General features: G+C 32.1%; 1 protein-coding gene across 2 annotated transcripts in view; it reads left to right on the top strand.

The window, feature by feature from the left end:
• The window catches only part of LOC127737743 (RNA-binding protein FXR1-like), a 43039-nt gene that overhangs the window by 10827 nt on the left and 13493 nt on the right, over positions 1 to 18719 (top strand). Inside the window, exons 2-15 of one of the 2 annotated variants that reach the window (XM_052248623.1) lie at positions 5707 to 5762; positions 10482 to 10578; positions 11213 to 11370; positions 11715 to 11777; positions 13140 to 13233; positions 13725 to 13841; positions 14679 to 14846; positions 15103 to 15181; positions 15524 to 15633; positions 15950 to 16036; positions 16681 to 16784; positions 17374 to 17483; positions 17892 to 18047; positions 18484 to 18531. In XM_052248623.1, the coding sequence (XP_052104583.1) occupies positions 5707 to 5762; positions 10482 to 10578; positions 11213 to 11370; positions 11715 to 11777; positions 13140 to 13233; positions 13725 to 13841; positions 14679 to 14846; positions 15103 to 15181; positions 15524 to 15633; positions 15950 to 16036; positions 16681 to 16784; positions 17374 to 17483; positions 17892 to 18047; positions 18484 to 18531 (1447 nt within the window). The remainder of the gene's footprint in view (positions 1 to 5706; positions 5763 to 10481; positions 10579 to 11212; positions 11371 to 11714; positions 11778 to 13139; positions 13234 to 13724; positions 13842 to 14678; positions 14847 to 15102; positions 15182 to 15523; positions 15634 to 15949; positions 16037 to 16680; positions 16785 to 17373; positions 17484 to 17891; positions 18048 to 18483; positions 18532 to 18719) is intronic. The other variant, XM_052248624.1, reaches the window with a different exon arrangement.

Genomic DNA, 18719 nt, shown 5'->3' with positions numbered 1-18719 from the left:
CCTTTTAAGAATTATGGTTGATTGACACTAAAGACTTCATGTGATATTGGCATATATATTGGTGGGACTCTACTAAGAATTTAAGGTCAAGGCTCAGATAATTGCACACAACATGTTCACTTTTCATGAATACAACATGTTTTGTTTTTCAGTAGTTTTGGAATGAATATCATGTCAGTCCCCTGCAACTTTTTTTCTGAATGGTCATTGGGGTTTAAAAAGATTTTTCTTGTGCCTTAATATAAGTGCTTAATCAATTTCAAAAGTATCATGCTCCTTATGAAATATTGGAGTCTGTATAATGAATTACCAACAGATATCAGGAGAGATAGGTTCTAGATAATTTTTAGTTCCATGTTCGGTTGTTGACATATTGATACATACTCCATGCCACAACTCTTACACACAATGAATCTGTTACTTAAGTGATGTATCAGAGATATATAAATAACATCAAAGAGATTAAGAGGTGCCAAAATTGTGAAATTACATTGTTATAAGTAATATCTAAACATAATGATATATTGTCAGTTGTTCACTTCTCTACCTTGGATCATTATGAAATACTTATGTGATTTTTCATTGTATTGTAATTGCATGCATTTATTTGAAACAAAACACTAGCTGTGTGGGTGTATAAATACATTTTGAAGTAAAAGTAACATTTTATGTAGATAACAAATCAATGAGGAATTTGATTTGTATCATCAACTTGTTGCTTCAGATTTAAATCTCAGAGTACGCCTTCACTACACAGATGCACATTATCACAATTTTATCATATATTCTGATTAAATATTTTTGATTTTACAATTGCAATAAGCAAGGAAGACTTGAAAAATATAAAGACTTAACACTTATTCTTAGATACTAGTATATATATATTTAAAATATTGCAACCCTCTTTTCTTGCCAGTAAGTACATTTTTTGAGAAGTGTAAATTGGCTTATAGGAAAGGTACAATGTTAATGTGAATGTCCGGCACGCTTGTGTGTAGGGAAAAGAACACACTTGTTTTTATGTTATTCCCTCCTCTTACAGCTTTCAGCCCAGTGCCTTTTTAAAATGTTTGAATATACATCGAAAATATGCACCTGACTTCTTTGTTTACATATTAAATGGAAAATTTGTACTGGCTTTCCAGATGTTATAACTAAGCAAATTTGAGCATCCTTTTTGATGGAGGATACCCATTTGCAATGCAATGTATCATTAACTACTCCTACACTGTTTTAACCCAGATCCTTCAAACATGTTTGTATATATATGTAAGACTCAGATTGACGTATTTCTCTAATCGACATCCAAATCTGACATTATAATGAAATGAGATTTAAAATCTACGGCCAATTCTATATATGCCCCTCTAACAAATTGACGTCCAATTTTTTGCCATCTAATCTATGTTCTTTTTACGGACTTGCCACAATGACGTCACAACTTTATTGAATGAAAACAAATGTCATATTCCTGATTTAGTATATATACATTTTCAGAATGTAAGTGGTGAGCTGAAAGTAAAACTAAAAAAGTTGTGAAAAATATAAGATTTTTAATCTTGCAAAGTTGAAATAATAATACTTTTCCTCGATTGTTCTTCTTTATTCTGTTGAGACTTATATGTATATTGCCCTTTAGATGTCATTGGGTTATTATTGTCATTGGGTTATCTCATGGACACTGATTTGAGAACGTGACGTCACATTCGATTTGAAGAATGAACGTTGATCTGAGTCTAACATATATGTATTCATTTTTATGCCCCGCCGTGACGGAGGGGGCATTAAGTTTTACCCTTGTCCATGTGTATGTCCGTACAAATGTACTTCTGTCCGTGCATACGTCCCAAAGTTGGTTTCCATTCTCTAACTTTAGTTTGCCTCAACCAAATGTTATGAGACTTATACACAATGCTTATTACCACATAATACAGATCAAGTTGGAAATTGGGTGGCGTCACTTTTACCGTTCTTGAGTTATGCCTCTTTATAAACATAAAAATTGCTGAAATTTTGGTTTCCGTTTTCTAACGTTAGTTTGCCTCAATCAAATGTTATGAAACTTATACACAATGCTTATTTCCACAAAATACAGGTCAAGTTTTAATTTTGGTGGTGTTTACCGTTCTACAGTTATGCCTGTTGACAAATGGATAAATTGCTGAATTTTCGTTTCTGTTCTCTAACTTAAGTTAGCCTCAACCAAAGGTTATGAATCTTATATACAATGCTTATTACCACAAAACAGAGATCAAGTACAAACTTGGGTAGCGTCACTTTTACCGTTCTTCAGTTATGTCCCTTTATGACTTTATATGATATGCAAGTGTTCTTCAGTTATGTCCCTTTATAACTTTATATGATATGCAAACGGGGGCATCATCTGTGTCCCATGGACACATTCCCCATTTATTTTGTATTTACTGAAAATATGAATTTCTCTTTGTGTACACATTTGGATAACTTTTGTAGATTTTCTAAAAGGAAAAACCTAGTTAATTTTCAACAGCATTCTCGATAGAGGATACCTATTAGTAGGTCACCTGGCACCACCACTTGGCATCCAGTGTTGTCATCAGTCTGTCTTTCTTAAACTTTTTTAAATATCATCCCTGATGTATGGCATGTTCTCTATAAATCATAGCTGCCTCACCTATAAACAGACCATAAGAGTATATCTTTAATTTCTGGCTAATATATTAAAAACTAAAGCAGGTAGGGACATGGGGAATAAATGATCATTATGGTATCAACCTTATGCCAAGATTTATTTACCCTGGAGTTTTAAAAAATAAGCACAACACTCTTTACTAAAGACTTAACAAACCACCACATGCACTACAGCACAGAGTAGTTAATTCTTGTTGAGCTGGTAGATATCCTTACAATTCTTTACATTAAAAATGTCATATACATATATAAAAAGTGTTTAGGGAAGGGAGGCAAGGTAATTTTATATATATAATTTAAGTTCAAAAGATTTAAGTAAAAAATTTATTGTAATTATAAACTTGATAATTCTTGTCATTCTGTAAATTTATCTATATATTATTTTCTCCTGTTATTTTTATGCTGCCTACAATATTAGGTGAGCATTATGTTTTCCAGTCTTTGTGTCTGTCTGTTTGTCCGTTCTGTAACAAGATAAAGTTTTTGTTTAAGGTAAACTGAAGTTGTGGACACATTAACTTCAAACTTGGTACACATGTTCATTATGCGTGATGATGTGAAGTTTTAAAAAAAATATTTGCCAAATGAGGATTTTGAACTAGATTTTTCACCGATCAATGAACATCAGTATGTGATAATGTGAGGAGGGCAAGGGTCTGGAAACTGTCATATTTTCCAGTCATGTCCTAAATAGCAGATTGGGATTTAGGACCAAATTATTTTTTTAACAGAAATAATTTCTGTCATTTTATTGAGATTGGGTTTCTTAATCGCCATTTTGAGACAGAGTCATTAAAATCATTTTAATTTTAAACTGTTGCATTCCATAAACTCTTCTTGAACATTTTTAGAAAAATGGTAAGAAAATTAATGAAGTAAATGCAATGAAACAGTAAATACCTTTTGTTAATGCTATGCATCTAGTGTGAATAATTTCAACAGTTTGAAAAAAGGGCTGCAAATTTTAAGTCATCTCTGACAAAATGACCAAAATTGGATGACAAAATTTCTGGATCCTTGGAGCAGGGCATTATGTCCAATGGACACATATTCTTGTTAACATTACTTTAAATAAGTACAATAATCTGTTAACAAGGATTGCAGTACTAGTTCATCTTCAGTTAAAATCAATATGTGTAGATCAGTTGTGTTGGTCACATCTACATGATATTTAACGGATTTTAAACCCATCTGCCCAAACAATTTTTGTAAAGGTATAAATATTTTCACATAAATTACCATTTACTTTTAATGACATTATATTTTAAATTATTTCGACTGTGTCTAGTTTTTCATACAAAACAACACCTTTCATAGACTTATATCATAAAACTGTGTCTGTAAAGGGTGTGGTTCAGTATATACCTGTTTGTTATATATGATTTTTCACATGAATTGTTGTAATAAATGTCACCTTCTTAAAAAGCTGATATTTGATGGAATTTACACAAAAAATCATAATACGATCATGTTGTAATCGTTATGATTATGATGAAATGATTGCTTTATATTTTATTTCAAAATGTTTCAAATTATCAAGATTTAGTAGTCTTATCAAATTTATTGAAATCAAGGAATTTCAATTAGAATTTAAAACCTCTCATATGCACTTATAAATAAACTCACAATTCTTGATTTGAATTGCATTTTTAAATAATTAATTGATTAATTTTATGTTGTTTCACTTTCTAACATGTGGGAAATTTTGTGTAGATTGGAATTGGATTTTTGTCTCTCCTGTGATGTAAGACTCAAAGGCAAGGCATAGAGTTAGGTTTGAGAAGCATCTTCTTTGTGGTAAGATGTCTTCAAAAATTGATTTATAATTTTGGAATATACATGTATGCATTCCAAATTGTCGAAATTGCGTTAAAAAACTTAAATTTTGTCAAAAAGCAATAAATTTTTAGAACATTTTTTTTTGCTAGGATTTAAATGAAAAAGGTATCATTTGCTATTACGAAATGATTCTCTGTGTTGAAATGATTGGTTGCCTACCATTTACTAAAATGCCCACCAAATTACATAGTGTTGGGATTTTAACATCCTGAAATAATTGCTGGTTTCAAAGTTTATGAAAATTGACAACTTATGAACATTTGCTTTATTTGCATCAGTCTCTTTGCCCCACATAAAAATGTGAAAGCAGGGGGCCCTTGCTGACATGTCAGTTTTCTCTAGTTAAAACTTGTTTTCCTCTAAAACACAACAAACTTATGAGACCATGAAATCTAAGATAACAAAGCAAGAATGATCAGCTATTGCACTAATTATTCTAATTTGAATAATTCAATTAAAACCAGGAGATGTCACAGTGAAGCAATGCATGAAATTACATGTGTTTTTGATGGTTTTTTTTGCATGATTTAAGACAAAAACTGTGTTGAGCTGCACAAATGTTAGACCTAAATACCTATGTATGGATAATTTTAACAATTGTACAGATTATGATGAATCTGAATATTGGTAGTCAACAAATACCAGAAACAAACTGCTTAATTTATAATCTCTGGTTTTATGCACAAAAGGGGGCCTCAGGTCCTAGTGGTCTAAGTAGTACACCTACTGTCACTAGCCTGTCAACACTGAGGTTGCGAGTTCAAACCCGGCACAAAGCAGGTACATTCGACTCCAATCTTATATGACTAGGATTGCTACTGTCAGTTTCCTGCTGAAGGTTGGTGGTTCTCTACAGGCACTCCGTCTTCCTCCACAAATAAAAACTGGCTGCCAGGAAATAACCAACAGTGCTGAATGTGGCATTAAACACCAGAAATAATAATCAGTCAGTCATAAACAAAAAGTATTTCTTTATGTATTGTAAGTCTATCATTTTGATTGAAGGACATGTTTCATTTGAATGTTAAGTGACATATAGGTCCAACAGAACAGCTCCAGTATAACATCGATTCCCAATTTTCTAGAATAGATGTTTTTATTAGATGCACAATGTCACTATAATCTCCACACTTCCTTTTAAAGTATTTTAAATTCATGTTTGATGTTTGTTGATTTGAATTTTTTCAATCTTTTCAGGCACAAGTAAAAAATGTATATGATGATGATGAAGTTCTTGTTACATTTGAAAACAAGTAAGTTACATGACTTGATATTTCTGGCTTAGTATTAAATGAAAGCTTATTATACCCCCACTTTAAAATTACACCCCCTCTTTATAAAAATGTGGGGGTATACTGTTTTACCTCTGTCTGTCCATCCGTCCGTCCCATGAATATTTTTCGTCGTATCTTTCTCAGGAACTACATTACAAGGATTTCTGAAATTTGGTTTCAGGGTTTATATAATTCAGCTATACCGTGTATGCGTTTTCAGATTCATCACTCAACAACAAATACATATTTGGCTGGGGGTATCATCAGTGAGCAGTAGCTTGCAGTTTCACTTGTTATTTTTGTAGTATCTGGTAGTTTAGAGTTATTTCGATTTTGAGCAGAAATATAGCTGAAAACACATATCTCTCTAACCACAGTTAGATTGATATATTTTGAAATCATTAATAGTTTGGAAAAAACAGTTTTCAAACATTGCATATTTTATAAAAGTGTGATTCAGACTTTAAAAAATCAGTTTTTTATACGACCGCAAAAATCGTATATTGGTATCACGTCATCGTCGTCCGAAGACATTTGGTTTCCGAACAATAACTTTAGTATTAGTAAATAGAAATCTATGAAATTTAAACATAAGGTTTATAACCACAAAAGGAAGGTTGGGATTGATTTTGGGGGTTATGGTCCCAACAGTTTAGGAATAAGGGACCAAAAAAGGGCCCAAATAAGCATTTTTCTAGTTTCATGACAATAACTTGTGGAACAGTGTATGGATCTCTCTGAAATTATACCACAAAGGGATGGTTAGGTTTGGCTTTGGGGGGTTATGGCTCAAACCGATTAGGAATTAAGGGCCAGAACGGTGAGAAAAAACAAGGGTGTCCTGGTTATTGGACAATTACTTAAGTACAAATTACAGTGTAAGGGAGGTAATTCAAACACAAGTTTGAATTACCTCCCTTACACTGCTTTTAAATTATGTATTTAAAGAAATGTTGTATTGTCTTGAGGCGATTAGCTGTCAATTCATTTTTGTCGAGCCTGCGACTTTTGTCGCAGAAAGCTCGACATAGGGATAGTGATCCGGCGGCGGCGTTAGCTAACTTCTTAAAAGCTTTATATTTTAGAAGGTGGAAGGTCTGGATGCTTCATACTTTGTATATGGATGCCTCATGTTACAAAGTTTCCGTCAGTCACATGTCCAATGTCCTTGACCTCATTTTCATGGTTCAGTGACTACTTGAAAAAAAAGTTAAGATTTTTTGTAATGTTAGATTCTCTCTTATTATAAGTAATAGGATAACTATATTTGGTATGTGCGTACCTTGCAAGGTCCTCATGCCCGTCAGACAGTTTTCACTTGACCTCGACCTCATTTCATGGATCAGTGAACAAGGTTAAGTTTTGGTGGTCAAGTCCATATCTCAGATACTATAAGCAATAGGTCTAGTATATTTGGTGTATGGAAGGACTGTAAGGTGTACATGTCCTACTGGCAGGTGTCATCTGACCTTGACCTCATTTTCATGGTTCGGTGGTTATAGTTAAGTTTTTGTGTTTTGGTCTGTTTTTCTTATACTGTATGCCATAGGTCTACTATATTTGGTGTATGGAATGATTGTAAGGTGTACATGTCTAGCGGGCAGGTGTCATTTGACCTTGACCTCATTTTCATGGTTCAGTGGTCAAAGTTAAGTTTTTGAGTTTTGGTCTTTTTTTCTAATACTATGTGCAACAGTTCAACTATATTTGGTATGTGCGTACCTTGCAAGGTCCTCATGCCCGTCAGACAGTTTTCACTTGACCTCGACCTCATTTCATGGATCAATGAACAAGGTTAAGTTTTGGTGGTCAAGTCCATATCTCAGATACTATAAGCAATAGGTCTAGTATATTCGGTGTATGGAAGGACTGTAAGGTGTACATGTCCAACTGGCAGGTGTCATCTGACCTTGACCTCATTTTCATGGTTCGGTGGTTATAGTTAAGTTTTTGTGTTTTGGTCTGTTTTTCTTATACTGTATGCCATAGGCAGTGTTTTCCCTAGGCCATTCAAGCATTGCGGTACCGCTACGCATAAATTTCGACCGCCATGCTTTCATCATTGCCGCAATGCATCCCGCTATGTGTGAAAATTATAACTGTGTAAAATATTTATTATCGATATTTTGAAAGTGAAGTGACAAGTAACAACACTCCACAGGTGTTTTAAAACTCATCCGACTGATAATTGGATGCATCATGTCGCGCGTGCCGGGATTTTACAACCTTCTTGATTAGATGGTTATACATTTGTACATCGAGACTTCGGTTACATAATAGAAGTTGCCAGTTAGCTGATAAATAAATAGTCAGATTAATCTCCAATGCATATCTTTCTGTGCTAAATAAAAAGTTTAACCTTTTCCAGTATAAATTTCACCAAAAAAGGGGCCTGTGTTTAAATTGATATCGTTATTTTACGGTTCCTTATTTTACTGTGATCTTTAAAAAGTAAATTAAAAAAAAATTGGTATAGTCTCTGGTATTATAAAATAAAACTAACGTAGTTTCACCGAGAATGGACAAAACTTTTTTTTAAATAAAGTTTCGCAGTTTTTTCCATCAGCTATATCAATGTATATTTACATCGATGCATTATTTTTTGATTGGTCACAACAATCAGTTATTTTTAGATTAGTCGCGGTTGATTATATCAAAGAATACACATCACCGCAACCGGGCCGAGAAAAAGAAGTGTCTTATGTATGCCATAGGTCTACTATATTTGGTGTATGGAATGATTGTCAGGTGTACATGTCTAGCGGGCAGGTGTCATCTGACCTTGACCTCATTTTCATGGTTCAGTGGTCAAAGTTAAGTTTTTGAGTTTTGGTCTTTTTTTCTTATACTATGTGCAATAGTTCAACTATATTTGGTATGTGCGTACCTTGCAAGGTCCTCATGCCCGTCAAACAGTTTTCACTTGACCTCGACCTCATTTCATGGATCAATGAACAAGGTTAAGTTTTGGTGGTCAAGTCCATATCTCAGATACTATAAGCAATAGGTCTAGTATATTCGGTGTATGGAAGGACTGTAAGGTGTACATGTCCAACTGGCAGGTGTCATCTGACCTTGACCTCATTTTCATGGTTCAGTGGTTATAGTTAAGTTTTTGTGTTTTGGTCTGTTTTTCTTATACTGTATGCAATAGTTCAACTATATTTGGTGTATGGAAATATTTTATGATCTATTTGGCAGTCACGCAGGTTTTATTTGACCTTGACCTCATTTTCAAGGTTCATTGCTCAGTGTTAAGTTTTTGTGTTTTGGTCTGTTTTTCTTAAACTATAAGCAATAGGTCAACTCTATTTGTTGTATGGAAGAATTGTTAGCTGTACATGCCTGCCTAGCATGGTTCATCTGACCTTGACCTCATTTTCATGGTTCATTGGTCAATGTTTAGTTTACTTGGTTAATGTTAAGTTTATGTGACAGTTGTAATAAAGCTTTATATTTAGGACTATCAACATAATATCAATGATTAGTAAAGAAGGCGAGACATTTCAGCGTGTGCACTCTTGTTAGAAGTTACTAATTTAATAATTTTAAAAATGCTGATTAAGGTAAATTAATTTTAGCTATGATTATGTATGTCATTTTCTATTTTAAGACTTTAATGATGTATTTAAATGGGTTATTATGGTTGCAAACTCCATTGGAAAATTGAATTGAGATTATGTCTTGAGGGAAAGAATTTTTTATTGGAAAAAAGGGGGGGGAGGTTAAAAAAAAATTGGGGGGTAAAAAAAAAAATTTTTCGGAGGGGGGGGGAGGTCAATTCACAACAGCATAGTATATTGCACAAGAGCAAAAAATTTAATATAAATTCAAATCATATAACCAATTTTAAGTTCTTTGACTACAGTTATTCTGTGTCAGAAACCTATTATGTGTCAAATATTGAATTACAATCCAAATTCAGACCTATATCAAGCGCAAATATTGTGTCCATTTTTGCCCCAACTGTTCAGGGTTGGACCTCTGCGGTCCTATCCAGCTGCGCTCAGCGAAGCAATTTATTTTCATTTGATCAAAGAAAAGAAATAATTGACCAACTTTGTTGCTATGTCATTTTTAAATGACGGATTATTATAAGATGGAGCACATGGTTCTCAATGAGCAACAACAATTGACAAAGCTATAAACATCGGAAAGTCAACTTAACATCAATTACAGTCATCATGGTCATAGGTTAAAGTACACAATTTGTGAACAAAATTTAATGTCTTTTTTTGAATAATACCTTTTTAGCTAATACTTTAAGGTCTCTTGGTCATATAGCTGTTCATGTCTTTCAGAACTTTAAATCCTTTGCTTTCAAATATTTTGCTTATAGCGTCCATGATGAAGATAAATCCAGGAAATTGCCTCATACGCATAAATATATACTGTGTTATTTTCATTTTAATATCTTCAGTTGTTTAATGCAAAATATATTTTGCAACTGTTGCTGAATACTGCAATTGGATTTTAGAATTCCTTGAAAAAATATATATGTATTTTTCTCTTGCCCTTGCAGAACAACTGAAAACATAATTAACAACAGGTTGTAAGGGTTGGTATGATATCAATGTGGTATAGACTATAGACACAATGCTATCATGTTGAAAGATGACATAGCTTTCGCCATCAATTGTATTGCCTGTATTTAACATCTATTAAAACAAAATACTAAGTATTGCAAATAATTTTTAGCTGGCAGCCTGATCAGAGAGTTAAGTTTGGTAATGTACGCTTACCACCAAGTGACCAATCAAAGAAGACAGAATTCAAGGAAGGAGAGATTGTGGAGGTAAAGTTACTTGTTTTTGAAATTTTAAAACATGGCAGTTTCAAATTTGTTAAGTAGACATATTAAACAGACACTTCAAAATTGAATACTTGCATATCACAAATATTGAAAATAATGAAGAAAAAAATAATATATTATTTTAATATTTAAAGAATACCATTGTACATGTATTACCAAAGCACTATTTTGACTGTTCTGTTTAGGCTTTGTTTGTTTTGATGCTGACAAACATTTTAAGATTTGTCTCAAATCGATATGATGAATGCTGTTCCTGAAATGGTTGTGTGAACTGTAATTGGTATCATATATTTACATAACTTACACAGGGTTAGTACCCTTGCTTTTGAACTTTCAGTCCCCAAGGGTACCATCTGTACTGTGGCCAGTGCTTTTGGCATCATTAAAATGAAATTGACAGTTTATTAATAACATGTTTACTTCTAGGGTGACCATTGTTGGTTTTTATAATATTGCTATTTTGCCATTTGTAGGAGAAGATCTAGTGATGTTCACTGACTTCCTTACACTTCCTTTGAGTATTCATTGGTTCATAATAATATCCATCTCTTATAGAACAAATTATACAGGTCAGTTATATGTTGTGTTACTGTAACTTTCACAATTCTTATTTCAGGTTTTTACCCGAACCACTGAAAGTGAACAATGTGGGTGGTGGAAAGCCAAAGTGAAAATGTTAAAGGGTGAATTTTGTGTGATAGAATATATCGGATGGGAAGGATCATCATATAATGATATTGTTCCACTAGATCGTATTCGTTCTCTTAACCAAAGGTAAACACTAGAACAAACAAGAAACCATTTTTCTATAGAAGTATTAGACATTGTTGATGATTTAATATTTTTAATAGAACCCAATGTTATGTCTGATGATTTCTATTACTTTTCAATAGTATATTTTAAACAAGTTTCTTGGAAATCAATCAGTTCTTGAAATGCTGGAATTTTAATAAAGTGTTACTTGACTTTCTTAAACAAGGCAAACATTCTTCAGTAATTTCCTTCTATGTTAAGTATAAAATCACAAGCTTTTCAAAACCTGGTAACAACTATTAGTAATATTTTCTCTCCTTAGCAAATATAGTGACTATTTGTTCATAGATCTTGTGTTGTTTCAGTGCACCATTTAAAAACAGTTTCTTAAAGTATTCCATACCTATACCAGAGGATCTAAGAGAAATGTAAGTAAACTTAATCACAAAATAATTTAAAAAAACAGTAATTTTACATTTATAGAATTTTGCTCAAAGATCTGTGATTTTTGTCGAGCCTTCAACTTTTGTCAAAAAGCGAGACATAGCGATCCTACATTCCATCGTCGTCGTTGGCTGCGGCGTCCACAAATATTCACTCTGTGGTTAAAGTTTTTAAAATTTTAATAACTTTCTTAAACTATCCTGGATTTGTACCAAACTTGGACAGAAGCTTGTTTATGATTAAAAGCTAGTATCTAGAAGGACATTTTGTTAAAATTTTGTTCCATATTTTCTGTATTTTACTTATAAATGGACTTAGTTTTTCTTCCAGTTAACATTACATACAGTCTGCAGTTTAAGTTTTTAAAACATTTATTAGATTCATAAACTATCCTGGATTTTTACCAAACTTGGACAGAAGCTACTTACAATCAAAACATAGTATAGAGAGGAATATTTTTATTAATTTTTTTCCTCATTTTTGTTGAGCCTGCGATTAATAGCAAAAGTAGGCGAGACACTGGGTTCTGCGGAACCCTTACGAATTTTTATCTTAGGAGTTCTAATGTAAATCTGTAAAATGTAGCTGGTTGATTTTTAAAAAAATTATATCAGTTTCTCAGGTACTAGAATTATGTAAAATTGAGAATGGAAATAGGGAATGTGTCAAAGAGACAACAACCCGACCATAGAGCAGACAACAGCCGAAGGCCACCAATGGGTCTTCAATGCAGCGAGAAACTCCCCCACCCGGAGGCGTCCTTCAGCTGGCCCCTAAACAAATATGTATACTAGTTCAGTGATAATGGACGTCATACTAAACTCCAAATTATACACAAGAAACTAAAATTAAAAATGATACAAGACTAACAAAGGCTAGAGGCTCCTGACTTGGGACAGGCGCAAAAATGCGGCGGGGTTAAATATGTACATGTTCTGGACCATATGAGTATTTGAACCATATGTTTATGGTCATGACTCTTTGTGTATATACTCCTATGGTATGACTATAGGTGTGTATGGTCCGGGTATTTATACGATGAACGTTTAAATTACATAAGGTTGATTCAAGATGTCATAAATTAAGAGGTTCTTAAAACAAAATAAAGTGAATTTTCAGGTAGTAACTTGTGCTGAATTAGGTTCCTAGTAAGAGGTGTGTGTTCCTGCAAAGGAAGTTAGAACTTATTCTAAAAGTACTCATATGGTCTGGCCTGTTAATAACCAACCGAGTTTCATCTAGTATGGTTTGTATTTGTGATGTTGCAGCTAGTTTAACAATCAAAAAAAAAAAATGTTTTTAATACATTATTGTTTATTTAATCACATTTTGTTTTCACTTTGCAGTTGTTGTGAAGAAAATGCACATGTAGAATTTATTAAACATTGTGGTCCATCTTCTATTATATATAACGAAACAGAGTGTTCATTAGTTGTAATTGTAAGTATCCTTAAATTAAAGATTATGTGCCTCCTATGAGATACAATCTTCAAGAGCTATAAATGTAACAAAGGGCCTACATAATACTTGATTTCTGAAAAAATATCCTCATTTCAACTTAATTTGGCAAACTGTAAAAGGCCGGGACATTGCAAAATGTGAAACAATTCAAATGAGAAAACCAACCACCTGATTAATGTGCAGCATAGTGGTCAATGATATTCAAGTGTCCATACAATAAATTTGTCAAGCTATAAATTGCCTCAACTTTAAAACTAGTTGTGAATTAATTCAACTGAAAACACAACACATTATCTCATCAACATCATATTCCTTTAATGGACAAAATTGCTTAAAATACAACAACAAAAACTGACAAGGTTTTTCACTTAGCACAAGTACATCATAACTGGTTTGGGTTAAACTAGTTTCATGAATATGTAACCCTCATATTTCAAGTATTGTTTGAAGCTGTATTTATCTGTTTTCAGTCTACCTGTGAAAATGTAATAAAGAAAGCCACATTGTTGTCAGATATGCATTTAAAAAATTTACGTCAGAAGTTGTTATTAAAGCAAAGAACGGACGAAGCTGTTAAAAGATTACAGGTATGACATGTTTATTAAAAAAAGTAACAATTTTCCTCAAGATGAAAGTCATTAGTTCTTACATCATATTAGTTTGCAGGTAAAAAATTTAAGAGTTGTCTCTTTTATCTTTCTGTTTTAATGAATAAAATTATTTACATGATTATGGGTAAACTATAGTTGTTTAATCTTTACAGCTGGTATGTACTGTTTGGAAAAAAATGTTGATTTGGTAATTAAAACTTGTGTGTAAGGGTTCATCCGACCTGACCTCATTTTCAGCTATCGTTGATAATATTAGGCTTTTGTGATTCCAGAAGTAAGACATTGGATCTAAAAGACTTTCAGCATAAAACTGAGTAATTATTAGTTGAACAAGCAAAACATTTAAGTGTGTGAACTCTTGTTTGAGATGGGTTTTTTGTAATTATGAGCATTTTGCGACAGTTTTACTTAGTATCCTCTTGAATCAAGGATATAGAATGGGGTTGAGTTTTGAACCACCGCCAATTCTCAAGACTTGTCCTGCTGCTGGCCATACTTTAGAGGTTATGTGACCCACATTTCATGGTTTTTATGTCATAATTTACTTGGTGTAAGTGTACATTGGCGATATTCTTTTGTTTGTGAATCCATCTAGTTGTCTGTCCAATTCATCCCAAAAGTAGGTTATCCTAAGCAACATCACATACTTATTTGAATTTGAATTTTGTTAAGTTTAATGTTCTAGATTCAGTTTCTTATTTATTAAATGTCTATTATTATTACTGCCAATCATATCACTTTCTGTGTTTTTCTGCTTTAGTGTACATTGTCAAAATTGAAACAATACTATATGCAAAATATTATTACTTTCAGAGTTCAAAAGTGCGATCAGGATATATGGAGGAGTTTACAGTACGAGAAGATTTAATGGGATTGGCTATAGGTTCCCATGGTGCTACCATACAACAAGCTAGGCATGTTGAGGGTGTGACTGGAATAGAATTAGATGAGAAATCCTGTACTTTTAAAGTATATGGTGAAGTAAGTAACAGAAACGTCTATCTAAACATGTTGCTAAAGATTTCATTGTTCTTCATTCCCAGTAATATGTATACATGTCAATCAAAGGTTGTAGATTTGTATCCATACAATACTAAAAATAATATCAGAGGGATTGTTTAAACATGACTGTTTTTAGCTTAAAATATTTTTTACTTTTTGTTTATATTTATGCATATTGTGTTTAATATTGCAAAATTATTAAAATGATTTGAATTTTTTTTTTTAATTTCTTCAGTCACAGGAAGTAGTAAAAAAAGCGAGAGCAATGTTAGAATATGGAGAAGAAACATTACAAGTGCCAAGGGAATTAGTAGGTAAGTAATATAAAAACCCTTGTATGGTTCATTACTCTGCATGATGAGCTGAATAAACTTTTTATTTTTAACAATCAGAATGAATTAAATTGAACACAATGTTATCATGTTTAGAATGAGTATTAAGCAAGAGTTTTAATAGCTTCAAAGATTTGTTTACCATCATTACAATCCATCCTCAGCATTCAAATTTTTAAGTTTGAAGATTCTGATAATGGTTAATCCAGAAAGTCCTTACAACACACCAAATCTATAAAGTGTAATTATCATTGTATATATAAGTCAATATGGTTTGTATGAAGTAGATAAAAAAGATATTTTATAAGCATTGTTCTTTTACAGCAAAAGTAATAGGAAAAAATGGTAGAAATATTCAGGACATTGTTGATAAATCTGGTGTTGTTCGAGTCAAAATAGAAGGGGATAATGAGGCAGAAGTGCCACGACAAGAGGTATTCATTGGTTACCTTATAAGTCATCCATGTTTCTTCCAATAGCTTAACCTCCGGAAATATAACTTACATTTATGAACAAAAATTATGCTGTATTGTTAAGCATCTTTCCATGTAGTCATTTTGTAGATGAAACTGTATATGTTGTTCTTGAACATAACAATTATCAGTTATGATTTAATGATTTTGTATTGGTACCATTTTTTCATAGTTAACATATATTTTACTCAATTTTGTCTTGCAGAAATAAAAAAAAAACTGAATAAAGAAAAACCTAAATATATATTTTAAAACAAATCCTTCTGATAATTTTCAGGGACAAGTGCCTTTCTTGTTTGTTGGAACAATGGAAAGCATTGGAAATGCTAAAATTTTATTAGAGTATCAACTAGATCATTTAAAGGTGAGTCAAGAAATTTTGTTGGATATAAATGCTGGTATACTATTATTTAGGTTTCAGATTTAAATTATGTGTACAACATGTGTAAATGTAATTCTGAAATAACACATTTTCAAAAACAATTTGACAATGATTTAAAAAAAGATTAGTTTTTTCCTTCTAAAACTAATGACTTTGTTAACTCATGTTCTTGTAACTGATCTGTTCAATTGCAGTATATTCATAACTATTTAAACATTTTGTAAGATATTGAAATCAATGTAGCTCTGGTGAAACAGCTTCAGGTTGACTTTATCATACAAAAAAGATCAAAGGAAAAATACACAAAAAATGCGATAAACTAAATTATAAGCATTGTGATTACTTTTTCCTCTTGGACATTATTTTTGCACATTTTTTTTCAACACATTATATTTTGGTAACAGCTCTTCATAAAATTTAAACAGAATTGAACAGTTGCAAGAAAATGAATTAAACTTAAAATAGATATTATTATTATAAAGGTGTAAAGCCAAATCTAAAAGCTGAGATAATCACTAATCTTAAACAAAAAAATGTAAAGTTGTATAAGGCATTAAAGGCAAAATCAAACACTTATCAAGTTTATATTCTCAGCATATTATTTATATTTTAACTTTTTTTATCAGGAGGTAGAAAAATTAAGACAAGAAAAGATGGAAATAGACCAACAGTTACGAAATTTATCTGTCTCACAACCAGGGCCTTACTTCCCACCACCAAGGGAAAGGAGGTATGCTTTTATTGAAAGTTAAGCAAAAAATAATTGCATTTGAATGGCAATGATTTGACCAGTAGGTTAAATTCCTGATCAAGAAAATATAACATTCCCATGTTGATTGATGGTTTCAGGATTAAGATTTTTCTCTACTTAGTGGATTTGAATATTTCTTTTCAGTCACAAAATCTTTTAGATTTCCTCAACTTTTGGCAAATGAACAAAACAAATGATCCAAGGAGTTTCATATTGTCATAATTGTTGAGGATGCTTTAGTGTTCCAATCTGTTTGTGAGATTGATTTTGTTTTTCTGTATTAAAAGCTGTAATACAGTCTTGTAAGTGGAATGATACATTTGTGGAAGATATTAAGTGGATTCATTTTATCAAAACAAGTTATTCAAACCTAAGCACTTTTAAGTGTTACTTTTTTCTGGAATTATGATTCATTCTGTTAAAGTAGGTTCTTCATACTTTTGTTTTATCTTTTGGGTACTGTTATATTTTTGTTTACATTTACAAATATTTGTACAAATCTTGTATCTCTTGCAATTTAAATTTATTGTTTAAAGTAACTGTAGAACTCTTTCTTTTGTGTTTTTAGAAGTAGTAATGACCCTTACTCTGATGAAAGAGGTAGACGAGGTGGATCTGGTAGAGGAAGAGGACGTGGAGCTAGACGATGGGCTAATGAAAGACGAGGAATGAATTCTGGTATCCAGCTTAATACAAATTGTCTAAAAACTATCAGTATTAGTTAGGGGTTTTATATTGACTTGACTGATAGTTTTTCACTCTCTGTATTGTAATCAATTCAGAAATGTGATCTAATTAAAAGTTTATCAAATTACCCTGTTAAGTTGGTAAGAAATTGTAACGGAATTCTTTAAGAGAGTGACAGTCAAATAAATAAGGTTATTCTTTTATACATAGTGTGACACACAATTTAATTTCTCATTTATACAGTGTGGGGAACATTTTGCTATAGCTAACAATCTTGTTCATTATGATATTGTAGTGAACTAATCAGGTAAATATGTAATCCAATTAGTTATTGGTTTTATTAAAAATTATTTGTATATAATTCAGACCAGTGTTTAAATAGAACTTTCTGTTGAATAGGTGACGAATCTTTATCACGCCCCATAGGTGACTGGTCTGAGGAAGTAGCAGAGGAGGAACGGCAGAGAGGTTACAATACAGATAGTGTTCTCTCAGGGAGACAACGTGGACGTGGTCGAGGTAGAGGTCGAGCTTATCCATCATATAGAATGTCAGGTATACTGCTGTTATATAGAAGCCATCACTGGAATTAGCTTAAAAATGCACTGCATGTAAAAGCCTGTATTCTTTAATGTGTGTGTTTGATTCAGTAGAACAATATGCAGAATAAGAAGACATACATGGCACCTCCCTAAATAAAAAATTAATGATGAATATTTCAAAAATAACCATAATGTGAAAACAGTTTGTGTACTCTATAAAAAAAAAAAATTCCCAGACTAGTATTAAAAGATCAAGTTAGAAAACAACACAAGGAATTATATATATTTGGCAGCAACCCAGAAACAATAAATAGTTGAATGTTATGTATGGCATGATGCATGTTCCATCAACATTATTAATTTCATATTCCAAGCTTTGACTTTTATTTTGATATTTTTACTTTTGTTATGCATTATTTTGTAACCAACCACATTTTGTTTTATCACAGAACCATTCAACAGAAGACAACCATACCAATATCATTATGGACCTGAAAGTATGTTTTATTTTGCTAGCATATAATTTCAACAAATTGGAAAAAAAGGTTTTATCATATTTCAAATATATAAGTATAATATCTGGAAAAGGAGATGATTCCTAAATGTTTTTCAAGGTTAAAGGTAAAGCATGAGGTTAAGAGAGGTCAATAATCTCTCAATGCTATAGCAATTCTGTTCTCATCAA

This window comes from Mytilus californianus, unplaced genomic scaffold (assembly GCF_021869535.1).
Source record: "Mytilus californianus isolate M0D057914Y unplaced genomic scaffold, xbMytCali1.0.p SCAF_4, whole genome shotgun sequence".
Classification (NCBI taxonomy): Eukaryota; Metazoa; Mollusca; class Bivalvia; order Mytilida; family Mytilidae; genus Mytilus; species Mytilus californianus.
The sequence above is the reverse complement of the archived record's forward strand: the minus strand, read 5'-3'. Positions and strand labels throughout refer to the sequence as shown.